The following is a 14771-nucleotide window of genomic DNA, read 5'->3' as shown; positions in this document are numbered from 1 at the left end:
TTCCCCTACTCTGCTTAACGATTGGTTTAGAATTCCGTGGCACCAACTCAATCAATCAAAAACGACCGGTGGGGTGAATCAAATAACGAGTCGATGAACTAGGGGAGAACGATTATTAAATGTTGTATGCCCGTGTCAGTGACCGTCGTAACTTTTAAAGGAGCTCACGGTAAGACAGCACGAATTTCAAACGACAAACATGAAAAATTTAGGCTTAACTTTTCACGATGCGAAAACCGCCTTTAACTTGAAACTGGGGGATTTCGGAAATTTGAAACGTTAAGCGGTGTTTTTGGCGAGAAGGACGAAAAGAACGGCGCGCGCAGTGGACAGTCTTAAATGAATCCTCTAAGCAAGCGTCGGGTTGTTAAGCTCAAATTAATTACGTCATTGTGAGAAATATAACATGGACCTTCCCTCTTGAAGCCTTGAGTAGAAGGCGACAGTGTCAAGCTAAGGCAAGCGGGTGAAATGAGAAAACCTTACACTGTTGGTTATCATTACTTAAGTCAAAATCTTGCTTTCTCTTTGATCAGTTCGAGTTGACAGACAGTTTAGATTTTCTTTTCACAAACAAATGGGAGTACTTTTCCACAGCTAGTGTCGTCCCAAGCCCCCCTATCAACCGTCATTCTCACGCAGTCGTGGTTATCATTCTGGTTGTGTGATAGACTGGAAGCCCACTTAGTGTAGGTCACGTGAGTACCGTCAGGCCAAATGAATGTTCCTTCCGAAGTGACGTCATTCAGACCGATCCATACTCCCCCAAATGGATCTGTAAACGATTAATGCACATATTAAAGTGGACCTTACTACTTTCGAGTGGAAAAATAAGAATGAAAAAAAAAAAAAACCCCTCTTTTCAGATACAGCGCAGTTCCGGCCCTCTCTGTCGCACAATGCTCTTGGCAGAGGGCCCCTCTCCCAAGAGCGTAGCGTTACGTGACAGAGAAGGGACCAGAATTGGACTAATTACGTCCGATGAAGCAAAAATGGAACTGAAAGACTAGGTCGTATGAATGAAGTAACTGTTTAACTGAGTTGAGAGAAAGACAGTTACCATTAAAACCAAAGGAAATCTCAACATAATCATTGATAGTTGCTTGCGTAAAAAAACCGACGCAGGAATTTTAAAATATAGTGGAAAACCATTAAAGAAGTAAGGCTGGGCCGAAAGTATCTAAAAATTTTAAGTTGATGACGTAGTTCTCAGCCTTTTTCAAATTCACTTAGTGTTAGTCTTGTATTTTAAATTGCCCATTTATTTAAGGTTAGTTATTCACCTGCCATATCAGCTAGCTCTTCACCAGTGAGATCTCTTCCAAAAATCATCAAGTCTCTCAAGTGTCCCCTTAATGATGTGTTGGCGATGTCCCTCTTTAGCCCAATATCATAAGACGAAGGGAAACTATCCTGGAATGTTATGTAGGTCGGTACAGTGGCCTGGTTCCCAACCAAGCGACCATCAATTAACAAGAAAACCGCTTTTGAGCTTTTTTTCCAGACCACAGCGGCATGAAACCACTTATCAATTGGAGGAAGCCTGTTAAAACATATGAATTATTGTTACTTTGCCTACAGAGTGTTTCACATGACGTCACAGCGGCTATGTTGGTGTTGAACTCTTTTTCATTCCTTCAAAACTTTGGAAAAACGAAAACACGTCGCCATTTCCTAGACGACTCTGGCCACTGCACACTAATCCCTGATAGTGTACAATCACACAGCCAATCACATTGCAGCATTTGCATTATTGTTCAATTAGAATTCTACTAATGATATGCCTAGCACTGCACAGTGCTAACTGGAGACACTAAATGAAGAAAGGAATATTGTAAATAGACCTGAAAACTTTGTTCTAATGTTGGTTCTTCGAGAGAAATCAGCAACATTCATACAGGAGTGGTTTTTCGTTTTATTTATAGCTTGCACAAAAATTATCTGTCAAAGAGTTGAATCTTCTATATCTCACCCTGCATTAAGAGATGGTTCGATTGTTCCTTGGTTATTTTCTACCATGAAACGAAGTTTTCCATCGGCATGGGCATCGAAAAGGAAATGAGCTTCGGCAGGACCCCAATAGCCGTAAATAGTTGATGGATGAGTGGGTGGATCCTGCAGTTTTACCCAGCTGGCGATGGTGAAACTTTCTATGGCATTAAAGTCCACAGCAGGGGTTGTAGCGTGTGAACCTGAGCCATTCAAGTACAAGGACTTCACACCATCTTCCTCTTCATACCTCGCTCCATCAATGAGACTGTTTAAAGAACAAAGAAAAGCTTCTTAGTTTGTAGGAATTCCGAGGACTGTGAGACAAACAGCCTGTTTCATTCATGATGTCTCTAAATGTGCTTTACATTGCAGTAAAGGTGGCAAGTCCAAATGAACGAGTCCATCTCAAGTTAATTAGACCACGCTAATAAAAAAACTGTTGTTTAGTCACTACAGGATATTATAATATACATTGACTTATGAAAACAGTTCAAGCACTCACTCTCATCTAGATAGTTTAATTGTCCTCTTGTCTTGCCAATACAAGACAATAATTGCTATATTACTCAGGTAAATTCTCTCTATATTGCGCCTACAGGATTAAGAAAAACCATGATCTACTAGCAATTACAATGATGTAATACAGTGGGCCCAGTGATTGAGAAAATTAAATTAGTACATGTAAGAAAAAACAACCTTGATGGGTAAGGGGAGTTGATCAATCATGGAACTTTTGAACAGAAAAACTAACATCAAGCAATCTTTATAATGAACAATTAACTTTAATTTGCAAATGGCATTCAAATGCAGTTCTGCTCACCTAACATCAGAATCAGTTCCATCCAGAATCCAATGATTAACAACGCCTGCCGGGCCATTACCTTAATTTTTTTAAAAAAAAATTAAACATCGGTTAAAAATGTCAACTGACCACAGCCAATTTTTTCATTTTACAGTCATAGTAGTAGTAGTAGTGGTAATCTTTAATGAGGATACCAACATCACAGTAGAGTGGTTTACAGAAGGGTGCTCGAAAGAATTACCTAGATAAAAATAACAGCAACATTCAAATGCAGTTCAGTTGTTCATGTAAGACGGGATGGGTCCTCTGATCATGATTTGTTGTCAAACTATTGACACACAGGGGGGCAGTAGGAAAAATTTTGTTGGCTTATCCCTCGTAATAACAAGTAAATACATACCAGTAGTTCACAATCACTTTAGTCACCACACTTAATTCTTCATGGATTTGTAAATTTAGGTCTCTGTCTTTTCACTAATTAAGGAGGTCGTAACAACCTTTGTGAGTTATATTTAAGTTCTATTACCCAAGGAATTAGTTAAATAACAGCAAATTAAACGTTATTATATAATTATTCTTGCTAATATAAGCAGCTGATTGGATGAAACTTTTTGAGTTCAGTGTTATTTTACAGACACAGTATCTCATACTAACTTGCTATGTTTGCTTGAACTTGGTCAAGTAAATGAAAGATAAACTCATTTTCATCTTCGTTGTTGATTGACACCAGTTCTCCACCAATTGACTGACAAGATAATGTGGCACCATTCCAAGTCTTTCCCCCAAGAACCAATTTAAGGAGTTTGGAACCAAATCTATACCAGCCATCAGGTAGAGCTGCATAAACATCCAACAAATGAATAAACCTAAGTTTTTTAATGTCATGTAATAATTCTAATTTGTGTATTGCATAGAGCACTTTTCATTTGAGCATCGTAAAACCAAAACCAAACCAAATACTTACCAATCAGACTAGTTACTCAGCCAATCTCAAACCGTAGTAAAACCAAAACCAAAACCAAAGTAATTGCCTGATTACTTTTGATACTCGATTGAAAACTGTTCATTTAATTCTAAATCAATTATACGTTATTTAGCCTCACAGGTTTGTAGTTTAGTGACAAATTGGAAGCCAATGTCAAAGGTAACAAATTAGAAATTTCTGTTCCAAGGCTTTCTGGGGAGCTTGGGAACACAATTTGTAGTATACATCGAGATATGAGGATGAGTAATAAGAAAACTTAGTGTATTATAAAAAAGTAACTTCAGTGCGAATGTTTTCTTAATAATATGGAAGTATGATGATCCTAGTTGAAGATCCCACCAAGTACATGTAGGAGTGAAAAGGGTGAGAAAACATACATACAGGACTTACATACAGGACTTTATTCAGGGTTTTAAAAAAATATATATATATGTGTATAAAATCATCGTGAAGAGATCAGAATTTAAACAGGTGGACCCTAGTAAAAAAAACTCCCTAAAACAATTCAACTTGTGTAAAGCAAATCAAAGCAATGCATCAGAAAAGGCAATCTTGCCAAGATCATAAACATAAGCTGAAGTACAATTGAGTTGTTAGTGTTTTTAGATTTCTGCTGCAAAATGATTTCTCCATCATATGCACATACAAAAGTCCTTTTAGTGTCACAGTAACATGTAAACACCTTACCATCTTTGTAGATACACTTCTCCGCTGTACAATGTTCAACCTCCTGAAGTCAAAGCAAACAATCAAAATGGTCAATGATTTTCGAGAAGAACATTATATTGTTATCAATTTAACTAGGTTTAAATCTTAGGGTGCGTTCCTTTAGGTCCTTTAGTGTTTGGATTTGAAGGCACGACACAAGACGCCATGCTTGTTTTGAGGTACATGCAACAGGCAGTCGCCCCGGGGGAGGTACTTTGGGAATTTCTGGGTGGGGATGTGCCGCTGGGACCCTAGAACCCTTAGCCTATACCAGAGCTAGTTCAGCTGAATTTTGCTACCCTATACTAGAGTAAACTCCCCAAATCCCCCATCTATCGACACTGTTGAGGCTGATTTGCGTAAATTTAAACCTGCTGATTTGAGTTTTTTATATTTTTGAGTGGCAATTCCTGGCTTCCTTTGTCTAGATAAAATCTTCAACCAACTAGTCAGTTTTGTGAAAAATGATACCCTATTCGAGACCCAAACGCTCTGATTTATATACCCTATTCTAGAGTAAACTGCTTGAAAACCATACCCTTCACAGCGGCACATACCTATATAGCCCATATATGGCAGTGCCCCCCCCCCCGGGGTAGTCGCGTCCCCAGTGCTACTCGTTTATGATAGGACGAATGCTGCCCCACCCACCCCTACAGGGCGCTAGCACTACCCACTGCACTAGAATCGTATTTATCCCCGTAATTTTAAAGGGTCTTTAATGTGCTTATATTGAGAATTAAGGTCTTGAGAATTACCTACAGTAAGTCATCATCAAATAGTGGACAACCACATTGTCTAGATATAAACCTCTCAGTTTTCATAACTAATGTACAAGGCAGAGTTACGTGACTAACATAAGACTGTTTCCCTCACCGCCATTTGATGATACTGAGATCCCGCGCTTTGTATCAAATCTTTGGGTCAGCGGTTTTGCTAGAATTGTTGAGCTCACACGTGATTCGTCCTGATTCTCCCAGTTTTCGCACGTTCACAGAGAAACAGCGAGGTGTGTCCACGCAATCCCAGCGACATTTTATCGGGTCAGCAGCTGTTACGGTTGCTATCACGTGATTCTCTAATGCCACACCTTCCTCTTTAACAAACTTAGCCATTTTACATCCAGTAACGAAAGGAAGCCAAACTATCACTATCCACTGCATTCTGGAAAAAAAAAAAATAACAAGTAGATGAAATCATTAACGAACATGGCCAAATCTTATCCCTGAATCTCCTTTCCTGGGAAACAACACTATCTCACCGGAGAGCTATACGCATTTGTGTTCAAAACTTGGACGAAACTAAGGTATGGGAATGAGTAAACAAATCATAAGCGGCTTTCTTTCTTTCTCTTTCCCAAGAATTTTTTCAGTGTTACGGATTTTGAGCACGCATACTGACTTAGTCAGTTTTCTTTTTAGGCCCTCGAGCTTGACAACTTCTTCATATCAGTGTTTTGAAAACACTTTCGCTGAAGCGAGCTCAATTAATACGAAATCCTCTAACAACGACAAATGATAACTGATAAAGAAAAAACACGCAACAACAGAACAACATGCATTTCATACCTTTCGGCTTTTAACGTTGGATAAACATTCTTGCTGTACGTTTAACCCTCTCAGGCAAGGAAATCGGATTTATGAAGCCCAGTATTCCTCTGTACCGAGTCTTCCCAAAAATACAGGTGTGTGCACGATTCTTTGCAACGATATAGCCCAAGCTGTGCTAATACAGTACCCTTAATTAACATCACATTAGCTTTCATGGGAACCAACAGCTGTCCGGGTTCCCATATCTAAGGATGGCCGACTGTTTAGTTAAAAAGTTAAGAAAAAACAACTTCTATCTCGTATTTGTCTTGCTATTTTCGATTATTAGTAAACAAAAGTATTATTTATTGTTAATTAACCTTCGAAATGTCATAACTCCAAAGAAAGGCTAGTTTTTTACTTTTTCATCCCAACCTGAGGAGTTTCATCATTCATTCTACTTCATTCAGTCACTTCGTTCAATAAAATTAAGGAAACAAAACTGAAAACCCATCAACATGAACGAACTCCTCAGTAGAGTTCGATTAAAATTGCTCGCACACACTTGGGGTTGACCCAGTATATATTACTCGACATAATTTAAAACAACACATTGGTCTTGTTAATTGCCACCCTTTCATACCCAAGGAGGGCCTAGAAACGATCAATTTACAGTACTTAAATGATTGTTATTTTTATCAGTTATTTCACTGGATCAATAACACACTTAAATTACGTTCAAGCTAAAATCACCTGACACACCACAAGGTACAGAACAACGTAACATTTCAGTTACATAAAATCATACGCTTGATTTTTAATTACACACTCAAAACAGCACCATTTCAAAGTAAAGCTCTAACAGCTATGGTGTTAAAACCGCACCGACGGGGATTTTATTCTAAATCCAGGATATTTTGAGTGTTACTATAAAGATATCAGCAAAAAAGCGCATGCTTTCAATTGCTTTAAACTTTGAGTCAATATCTATTTTCTAGACGAAAGATATACTGTTCTTCCATAAAAAAATTCAATGAACTGTTTTGTTTTTGGTTTAAACAGTGGGCGTAAACTTTTGGAAACAACTTTTTGACCCATGGTATTATTGGATTCGAAACGATGCTGGGTTCAAAGGTCTGGCTTTATACGTATTTCAGCCCTGGTGATTAGGTTTTACTTGTGCTATTAATACCGCCATCAACAATTTCTGCGACCTTTCGCTTTAACGAAAGCAACCGTCTGGAGTGTTAAATTCCAATCCTGAAAAGATTTTATGAACAAACAAGAACCTTAGGTACTACATCTTTTGAAAAATTCCCTTAACATTTGAGCTATCGAAACACTCATCTTGACAGGTGTAATAGCATTGTTACAGATAACTTAGATTAATAAAATACATGCAGGAGGAACTGATTAAGGAAAGAAATGAATCGCATGTTATTGTACCGGTCACCAGAAGCATATCACCTAGTTCTAGGTGATATGCTTCTGCAGTCACCTATATTTCAACTGTATGCAATCACTTGTCTTGTTTCTTTAAAAAAACCACGCTATTGAACTTAACAAACCAGGGACGGTTACAGGATTTTTCAAGGAGGGGGGGAGTGGTTGGTACCTTGGGGTTCCAGAATCAATGGGGCATGCCCAAAAGATGTTGCGATTTGAGAATTGGAACATAACTGAAAACTGTTACACCAGAAAAACTAGCAATACCACAAAGAAGAAATTACACAGAGGTGCCTGTCCAGAGTGTTTGCCTTTATTTCTGCCATAATATTCTCAATCTTTTTCATTTTTGCTTCTCCAAATGGGGGTGACTAACCACCCAATTCACCCTTCCCCCAAAACTCGCCCCAGCAAATCTGCCTGCAAAACATCCATCGTCAATTATGGAAATAATGAAAAACGTACAGATTACATAAAATGCTTATATGTTCAAGTGGAGTCCTTAAAACTTTCGCTTGGTGCAGAAGTGAAGCGGTTTTTTTATTGAGTGTCGAAAACTTATCTCAAAATATCTATTTTTTCCCTTACTGTGCCTATCGGTGGTGTTGGCGGGAACGACCAAGAGAGCCGCTCGTGCAGTGAGGGCCTCCCAGAGGGGGTAACACGTTCCCTTGATCCCTTGGACATTTTTTTCTCTCTTGTTTCCTATTAATAAATTCCGTTGTTCCCGAGAATTTTTCGTCAAATTTTCCCAATAGAAGAGATATCCCTGGTTCCCTCAAATTAAACCCCAAAATATCTCTTGTTCCCTGGAAATAAATGATCGTGTTCCCTTGTTTCTCAAAGCCCCTGGGAGGCCTTCTGCAGTGGCTTTTAAATGAATCCTATGAGCAAGCTAGTCGGGTTGTTGGGGTCAAAGAAATTACATCATTACAAGAAATATAACATATATAAGCCGTCACTCTAGCCCTTTAACTCTTGATGGCAACAGTGCCGTTACTATAGTGATAACTACACACAAGAGTAGGATCATAATTTCTTGCTACACAGCAGCGGCTATAGCTAAGCGAGCAGATGAAATTACTACAACTAAGTCGATGTCTATTTTCTACATTTACAAAAAGTTACACTGTTGGTTATAATTGCATAAGTTAAAATCTTGCCCTCCCTCTTCGATCAGTTCAAGTTGACAGACAGTTTAGCCTTTCTTTTCACAAACAAAAAGGAGTGCTTTCTCACAACTAGTGTCGTCCCAGGCTCCCTTGTTAGCCGTCATTCTCACACAGTCGTGGTTTTCATTCTGGTTGTCTGGTTGATTGGAGGCCCACTTAGTGTACGTCACGTGATTACCATCTGGCCAATGAAAAGTTCCTTCTGAGGTGATGTCATTTAGACCGATCCATACTCCACCAAATGGATCTGAAAACGATTAATACAAACATTAAAATGGCTGTAGTTACTTTTGCATGGAAAACCTTTGAATAAAAAAAAAAACCTTTTACGATGACGCCGAAATGGAACTAGAAAAGCTACGTCAGATGTATAAAGTAATTGTTCGAGAGTTGAGAAAGTTATCATTAAAATCAAGGAATACCTCAACACAGTTGCTTGCGTGAAAAGAATCAAAGTAGGAAAATTAAAGAAGAAATAGTGGAAAAACCCCAAATAATAACACCCCAAAAACAACTGAGGTAGAGGATTCCACAGCAATGGCGCAGCAACGGCAAAAAAAACGCCCACCATAAGTTTTAAGATCATAGGTTGGATTCCAAAGCAAGTTTTTAGCAGATGAACGAAGTAATCTCGAGGGATCATAACGAGTAAGTAAGTCGATTAGATACGTAGGAGCTTGGTAAAGAAGCTAGAAGCTTAAAGAGTAAGGTTGGGCCTACCAAGATATTGAAATTGATAATATAGTTCTTAAACTGCTTTTTACTTTAACTAAGTGTTAGTTTTGTATTTTAAATTGCTCATCTATAAGGTTAGCAATTTTTCACCTTCCATATTAGTTAACTCTTCACCAGTGAGATGCCTTCCAATAATCATCAAGTCTCTCAAATGTCCAATTAATGAGTGACCGCCGTCCCTCTTTAGCCCAATATCAAAAGTAGAAGGGAAATCTTCCTTGAATTTTACGTAGCTCGGCACACCAGACTCGGTCCCAACCTTCTGACCATCGATGAACAAGAAAACCTCTTTTGAGTTTTTTTTCCAGACTGCAGCGGCATGAAACCACTTATCAACTGGAGGAGCCCTGTAAAAATTTGTAAACTGAGGTCTAATTCTTACTTCGCCTATATAAATATATAGCTCACGCTCATTTCTTTCTGTGGTCAAGTAGGAGAATAAGGAAGGAGGTGTGAATGAGGCTGTGACAAACCGGCACACCAAATGAAATGATATTTTGGCAAGAAAAATGCATCCCACCGCAAACCCACCCTTCACTGGCCCATTAAATGTAAAAAGGTAAAGTCTACATATGAGCCAAGTGGCCCATCAGGCCGGAGATTATCCCGGTTTCCGTAGCATGAAGCGACTAGGAGTATTTCTACTCCCCCCTGGATTAGATGGGATGCTAGTCCATCGTAGGCTTACTCCAGCATTAAGTTCGCAGGTACCCATTTATGCACCTGGCGGGGAGAGAGGCACTGTGAGAGTAAAGTGTCTTGCTCAAGAACACAACACAATGTCCCGGTCAGGGCTCTAACCCGGACCGCTCGATTTCAAAGAGAAGCGCATTAACCATGAGGCCACCGCGCCACCCTTTGCCAGCACATTAGGCCAACTTTATTAATTTTTTTAGCATAGGATTGATTAATTACCAGTAATAAAATTAAGTTTGTCCTTGTTAGTTCCTGGAGAGAAATCATTTTGTATGTCATGTGGTTGAAAGAATTTCATTAAAACACATAACCCTGAAATATCTCACCCTTCGTTAAGAGATGGTTGGTTTTCGTCTCTGCTATTTTTAACCTGGAAACGAAGCTTTCCATTTGCCCAGGCATCAAAAAGAAAATGAGGAGGAGCCCAATAGCCGTAAATAGTTGATGGATGAATGGGTGGATCCCGCAGTTTTACCCAGCTGGCGATGGTGAAACTTCCTATGGCATTGAAGTCCACGGCAGGGGTTGTAGCATGTGCACCCGAGCCATTCAGGTACAAGGACTTCACACCATCTTCTTCTACATATCTCGCTCCATCTACGAGACTGTTTAAACAACAAAGAACAGCACTTACTTTGCAAGAATTCTGCGGACTGTGAAACAATCAACCTGCTTCATTCCGAGGATGTCTCTACATGCTTTGCATTGCCGTGAAGGGGATGAACAAGTCAAAATGAAGGAGTCGACCAAAAAGTGCTGTAGTTCACAAACAGGGTTTATTTATATTCCAACAGTTCAAAGCTTTCAATTGCAACTACAGTTTGCAATTGCAGCTTTTCGTTTCCTCTTACCAATACAAGACAACTGGTAATATTAACTATTATCACTGTATTATGATGACTTACGATAAATTTACACTTTCTGCTCACCTAACATCAGAATCAGTTCCATCCAGAGCCCAGTGATTAACAATGTCTGCTGCAAGGCTATTCCCTTTTTTAATTTATTTAAAAAAAAAATAATAATCAGGAAGTCTGTTAATAACGTCAACTGATGAGAGCCAAACTTATCATTAATTTTTTAGTTCATTTAAAACTATTTAATTTAACGCTTGTTTGTCCCAGTCTTGAAGGTTGAGGTCCCTTGCATTTTTTATACTGTTAAAAACTAATATGAATTGACATGTGGCTCGGGTTCGATTCCGGCCCAATACCATACATGTATGTGGGTTGAGTTTGTTGTTGGTTCCCGCCTTGCTCCGAGGGTTTTTCTCCAGGTTCGTTCTGATCTGGTTTTCCTCCCTCCACAAAAACCAAAACTCCAAATTCCAATTCGACCAGGACAGAGGACCGACATGAAAACCAGCTATAAGGCTGATGTGACTTCCTCTCTAACTATTGTAAATATATTTTTAGAAAACAGTCCTGAGAAAATACTCGCGCTAATTGGTTGAAAATAGTGTTTCTATTAAGCAATATTAGATTATGAGGGCGAGATTTCTATCGCGTGTCAACTATCACGCATTGAGAAATCGAGAACAAATAATCTAATAGTTTTAGTATAAATCTACTAGTCGTTCAAAAATTTATCTAAAGCTTCCTCAAAGACACTTTGAAAACGCCAAGAAGCGGCCGTCATTTTGTTAACAAGCGCACACTGCTGTGCTCCTCACTATCTATCACAGAATAGATAGTGAGTAGCGTAGCCAATCAGGGAACGGCATTCGTGATAGAACGTTAGTAGATTTATACTAAAACTCGATAGAAACACGGTACATGTTTTCTATTTCTTAATTATAGTTATTCTTGTTAAAAGCAGCTGACTGGATGATCCTTGTTGTAGTGAGTTTAAAGTTACAGTCTTATCCTATTTTATAGACATGGTATCACATCCTAACCTGCTGTGTTAGGTTTTATTTGGCCAATTAAATGAGAAATAAATTCATTTTCATCTTCATTGTTGATTGACACCAGCTCTCCACCAATTGACTGACAAGATAATTCTGCTTTATCCCAGGCTTTCCCGTCAGGAAACAATTTAAGGAGTTTGGAACCAAATCTATACCAGCCATCAGGAAGAGCTGAAAAACATCCAAATAATTTAAATTTCTTTTTGTCATGTAAATTGTTGATTCTAATAATTAGAATTATTTCTTTCTCGCATAATTGCTTTGCCTCACAGGCATGTAGTTTTAATTAACTGAAAGCCAAGATCAAAGGTAACAAATGAATAAGAAATTTTACACGTTTAACAATGTCTATAGTAAATTGCACACGTATCAGAAAAGAAAATCTTGCCAAGATCATAAACATTAACTGAAGCAGTGAAGCTGGTATCATTTTCAGGTTTCTGCTTCAAAATCATTTCCCTTTCATTGTGAGCATGGGAGACCTTTAGTGTCACACATCTTACCATCTTTGTGGATACATTGCTCCGTAGTACAATGTTCAATTTCCTGAAATTGAAACAAGCAATCAGATCAAGAATTTTTTCATCCATGGCTTTGATAAACATTATAAGTAAGCTGTATAGACACGAGAGAAGAGTAAGAAAACATGGAGGCGTTCATAGCCTCTTCGCATGGAAAACTTCAACACTACTGATGAAAGATTTTAAGTAGCTTTTAATGACAAACTTGCAATAAGAAAGAACCCTTCATCCACAGTCGGTTAGACCAAACCTTTCCGCTTGTTTATTAATTAGGATAAATTTAACGTACTCTACGAAAAAATACAATTGACAAACTGGGGATACGTGGATTACAAACTAGAATACAGTTTAACTTAAAGTAATGGACACCAGTGGCGGATCTAGGGGAGGGGCCCGGGGGGCCTGCCCCCCCCCCCTTATATTGGGTAAAAAAAAAAAAAGAATCGCAGACGAAAGAAAAGCCAGCAGGGCAAGCACCCCCCCCCCCCCACCCCCTCCTCCTTAGTTCAAGGTCTAGATCCGCCAATGGACAACTCCTTCCAAAACGCTTAGTGACCTTAGTCATACAGTTCCAGTCACAGACAGAAATTACGCTACGGCAGACAGACATTACGGGAAAATCTCAAACTGAGGCAAACTGCCCTATTCACTGAGCAAAGGTTTTGCTTTGTTTTTTCAAGGTCGTAATCGTCCTGTGGGTATAATGGGAGAATAAAGTAGATGTTTGGCTATGAAAACACAAATGCTTATAACACCAAAAACATTTTTCTGGAAGAGAACCTTATACAACGAGTCTTTTATTTAACTGGTTTTTTATCCCATGTCCTGGACTCGCGGCCATTAGTACCCGCTTTTTCATCTTTTGAGAATCTTGCTGCTCATTTCTTTTGAAGTCTTTTAAGGTGTGTTTTGGTTAAAAGAACGAAATTTTACAGTCTTAAAAACACGACATAAAACGTCATGTTCTGAATTGAATGGAAAAATACCTTTCTACTACCCCCTAGAATACAGAATAGCGCCAAATAAAACCTCTAGGGGTAGGCAGCCACAATTCCGCCTCTTCCACCCCTTCACGGAATGACTCAACAAAACAAAACACCAGGAGCAAAACACCGACTAATCTCATTAAAATTGTATTTCTCCCGGTTATATGAATGAGGCTTTAAGAATTAAGAAAATCCTCATCAACCTCTCAGTTGTACAAAATGACTGTTTCCCTCACCGCCATTTGATGATACTGACTTTCCGCGCTTGCTATCAAATCTTGTGGGTCAGCAGTTTTGCTAGAATTGTTTAGCTCACACGTGACCCGTCCTGTCGCTCCCGTTTTTCTCACGTTCACAGAGAAACAAAAAGGCGTGTCCACGCACTCCATGCGACATTTTACCGCGGCAGAAGCAGTTACGGTTTCTATCACGTGATTCTCTAATGCCACACCTTCCTCTTTAACAAACTTAGCCATTTTACATCCAGTAACGAAAGGAAACCAAAATATCACTATCCACTTCATTCTACCAAGAAAAAATAATTGATAGTATAAATCTACTAGCGTTCTATCACGAATGCAGTTTTCGAATTGGCTCGGCTTCTCGTTATCACTATCCATTCTGTTGTAGATAGTGAGTATAGCCTAGCAGTGTGGGCTTGTTAACAAACTGGCGGCCGCTTCTTTGCGTTTTCGAAGTGTATTTGAAGAGGATTTAGATTAAAGTTTTGAACGACGTACTAGCAGATTTGTACCAAGACAATAAGATTATTCGCTCTCGATTTCTATGCGTGATCCCTGACTCGGGCTGCGCTATCGTCAACTATCAAGCGACAGAAATCTCGAGCTCATAATCAAATTGTTCAGTAGATGAAATCATTACCGACCATAGCCAGACCCATCCCTGGACCTCTCTATCTGGCAACCAACGCTATCTCACCGGATAACTATTCGTATTTGTTTTCGAAAACTTGGAAATACCTTGAAGAGATTCAGGCGCGTTTTGGGAGTAAGCGCGAAATCATAAGCAGCTTTCCCTTTTCCTCTTTCCCTGGAGTGTTCGTCAGTATTGCTTATAGGTTCTCGGGCTTGCCAATTTCTACGCGTCAGTATTTTCGAAACATTTTCGCCGGAGTGAGTTCTAAAGGAAGTCTCCTAGAAAAAACAAGTCATAAAGTAAAAGAAACGATAAACATGCATTCCATACCTTTCAGCTCTTAGCTTTGGATAAGTATTTCTTGATTTAAGTTTGAACTTCTCAAGAAAGGTAATCAAAGTTATGGAGCTTAAT

General features: G+C 39.0%; 1 protein-coding gene and 1 pseudogene across 1 annotated transcript; both read right to left on the bottom strand.

Moving 5' to 3' along the window:
• Positions 1-359: 359 nt before the first annotated feature.
• On the bottom strand, positions 360-5384 carry LOC110050225 (uncharacterized). The gene is made up of 7 exons (XM_089286220.1): positions 5364-5384; positions 4467-4509; positions 3449-3631; positions 2813-2873; positions 1973-2257; positions 1284-1543; positions 360-775 (listed from the first exon to the last, which is right to left on the bottom strand). The coding sequence occupies exons 1-7, from the start codon at positions 5367-5369 to the stop codon at positions 555-557; spliced, it is 1059 nt and encodes a 352-aa protein (XP_089142346.1). The 5' UTR covers positions 5370-5384; the 3' UTR covers positions 360-554.
• A 3183-nt stretch (positions 5385-8567) lies between these two features.
• On the bottom strand, positions 8568-14005 carry LOC149113668 (uncharacterized; annotated as a pseudogene).
• Positions 14006-14771: the final 766 nt, after the last annotated feature.

The sequence above is a fragment of the Orbicella faveolata genome, unplaced genomic scaffold (assembly GCF_042242905.1).
Source record: "Orbicella faveolata isolate gen_17 unplaced genomic scaffold, um_ofav_v1 contig_14, whole genome shotgun sequence".
NCBI lineage: Eukaryota > Metazoa > Cnidaria > Anthozoa > Scleractinia > Merulinidae > Orbicella > Orbicella faveolata.
Note: the sequence above shows the minus strand (reverse complement) of the source record. Positions and strands in the feature narration are given on the sequence as shown.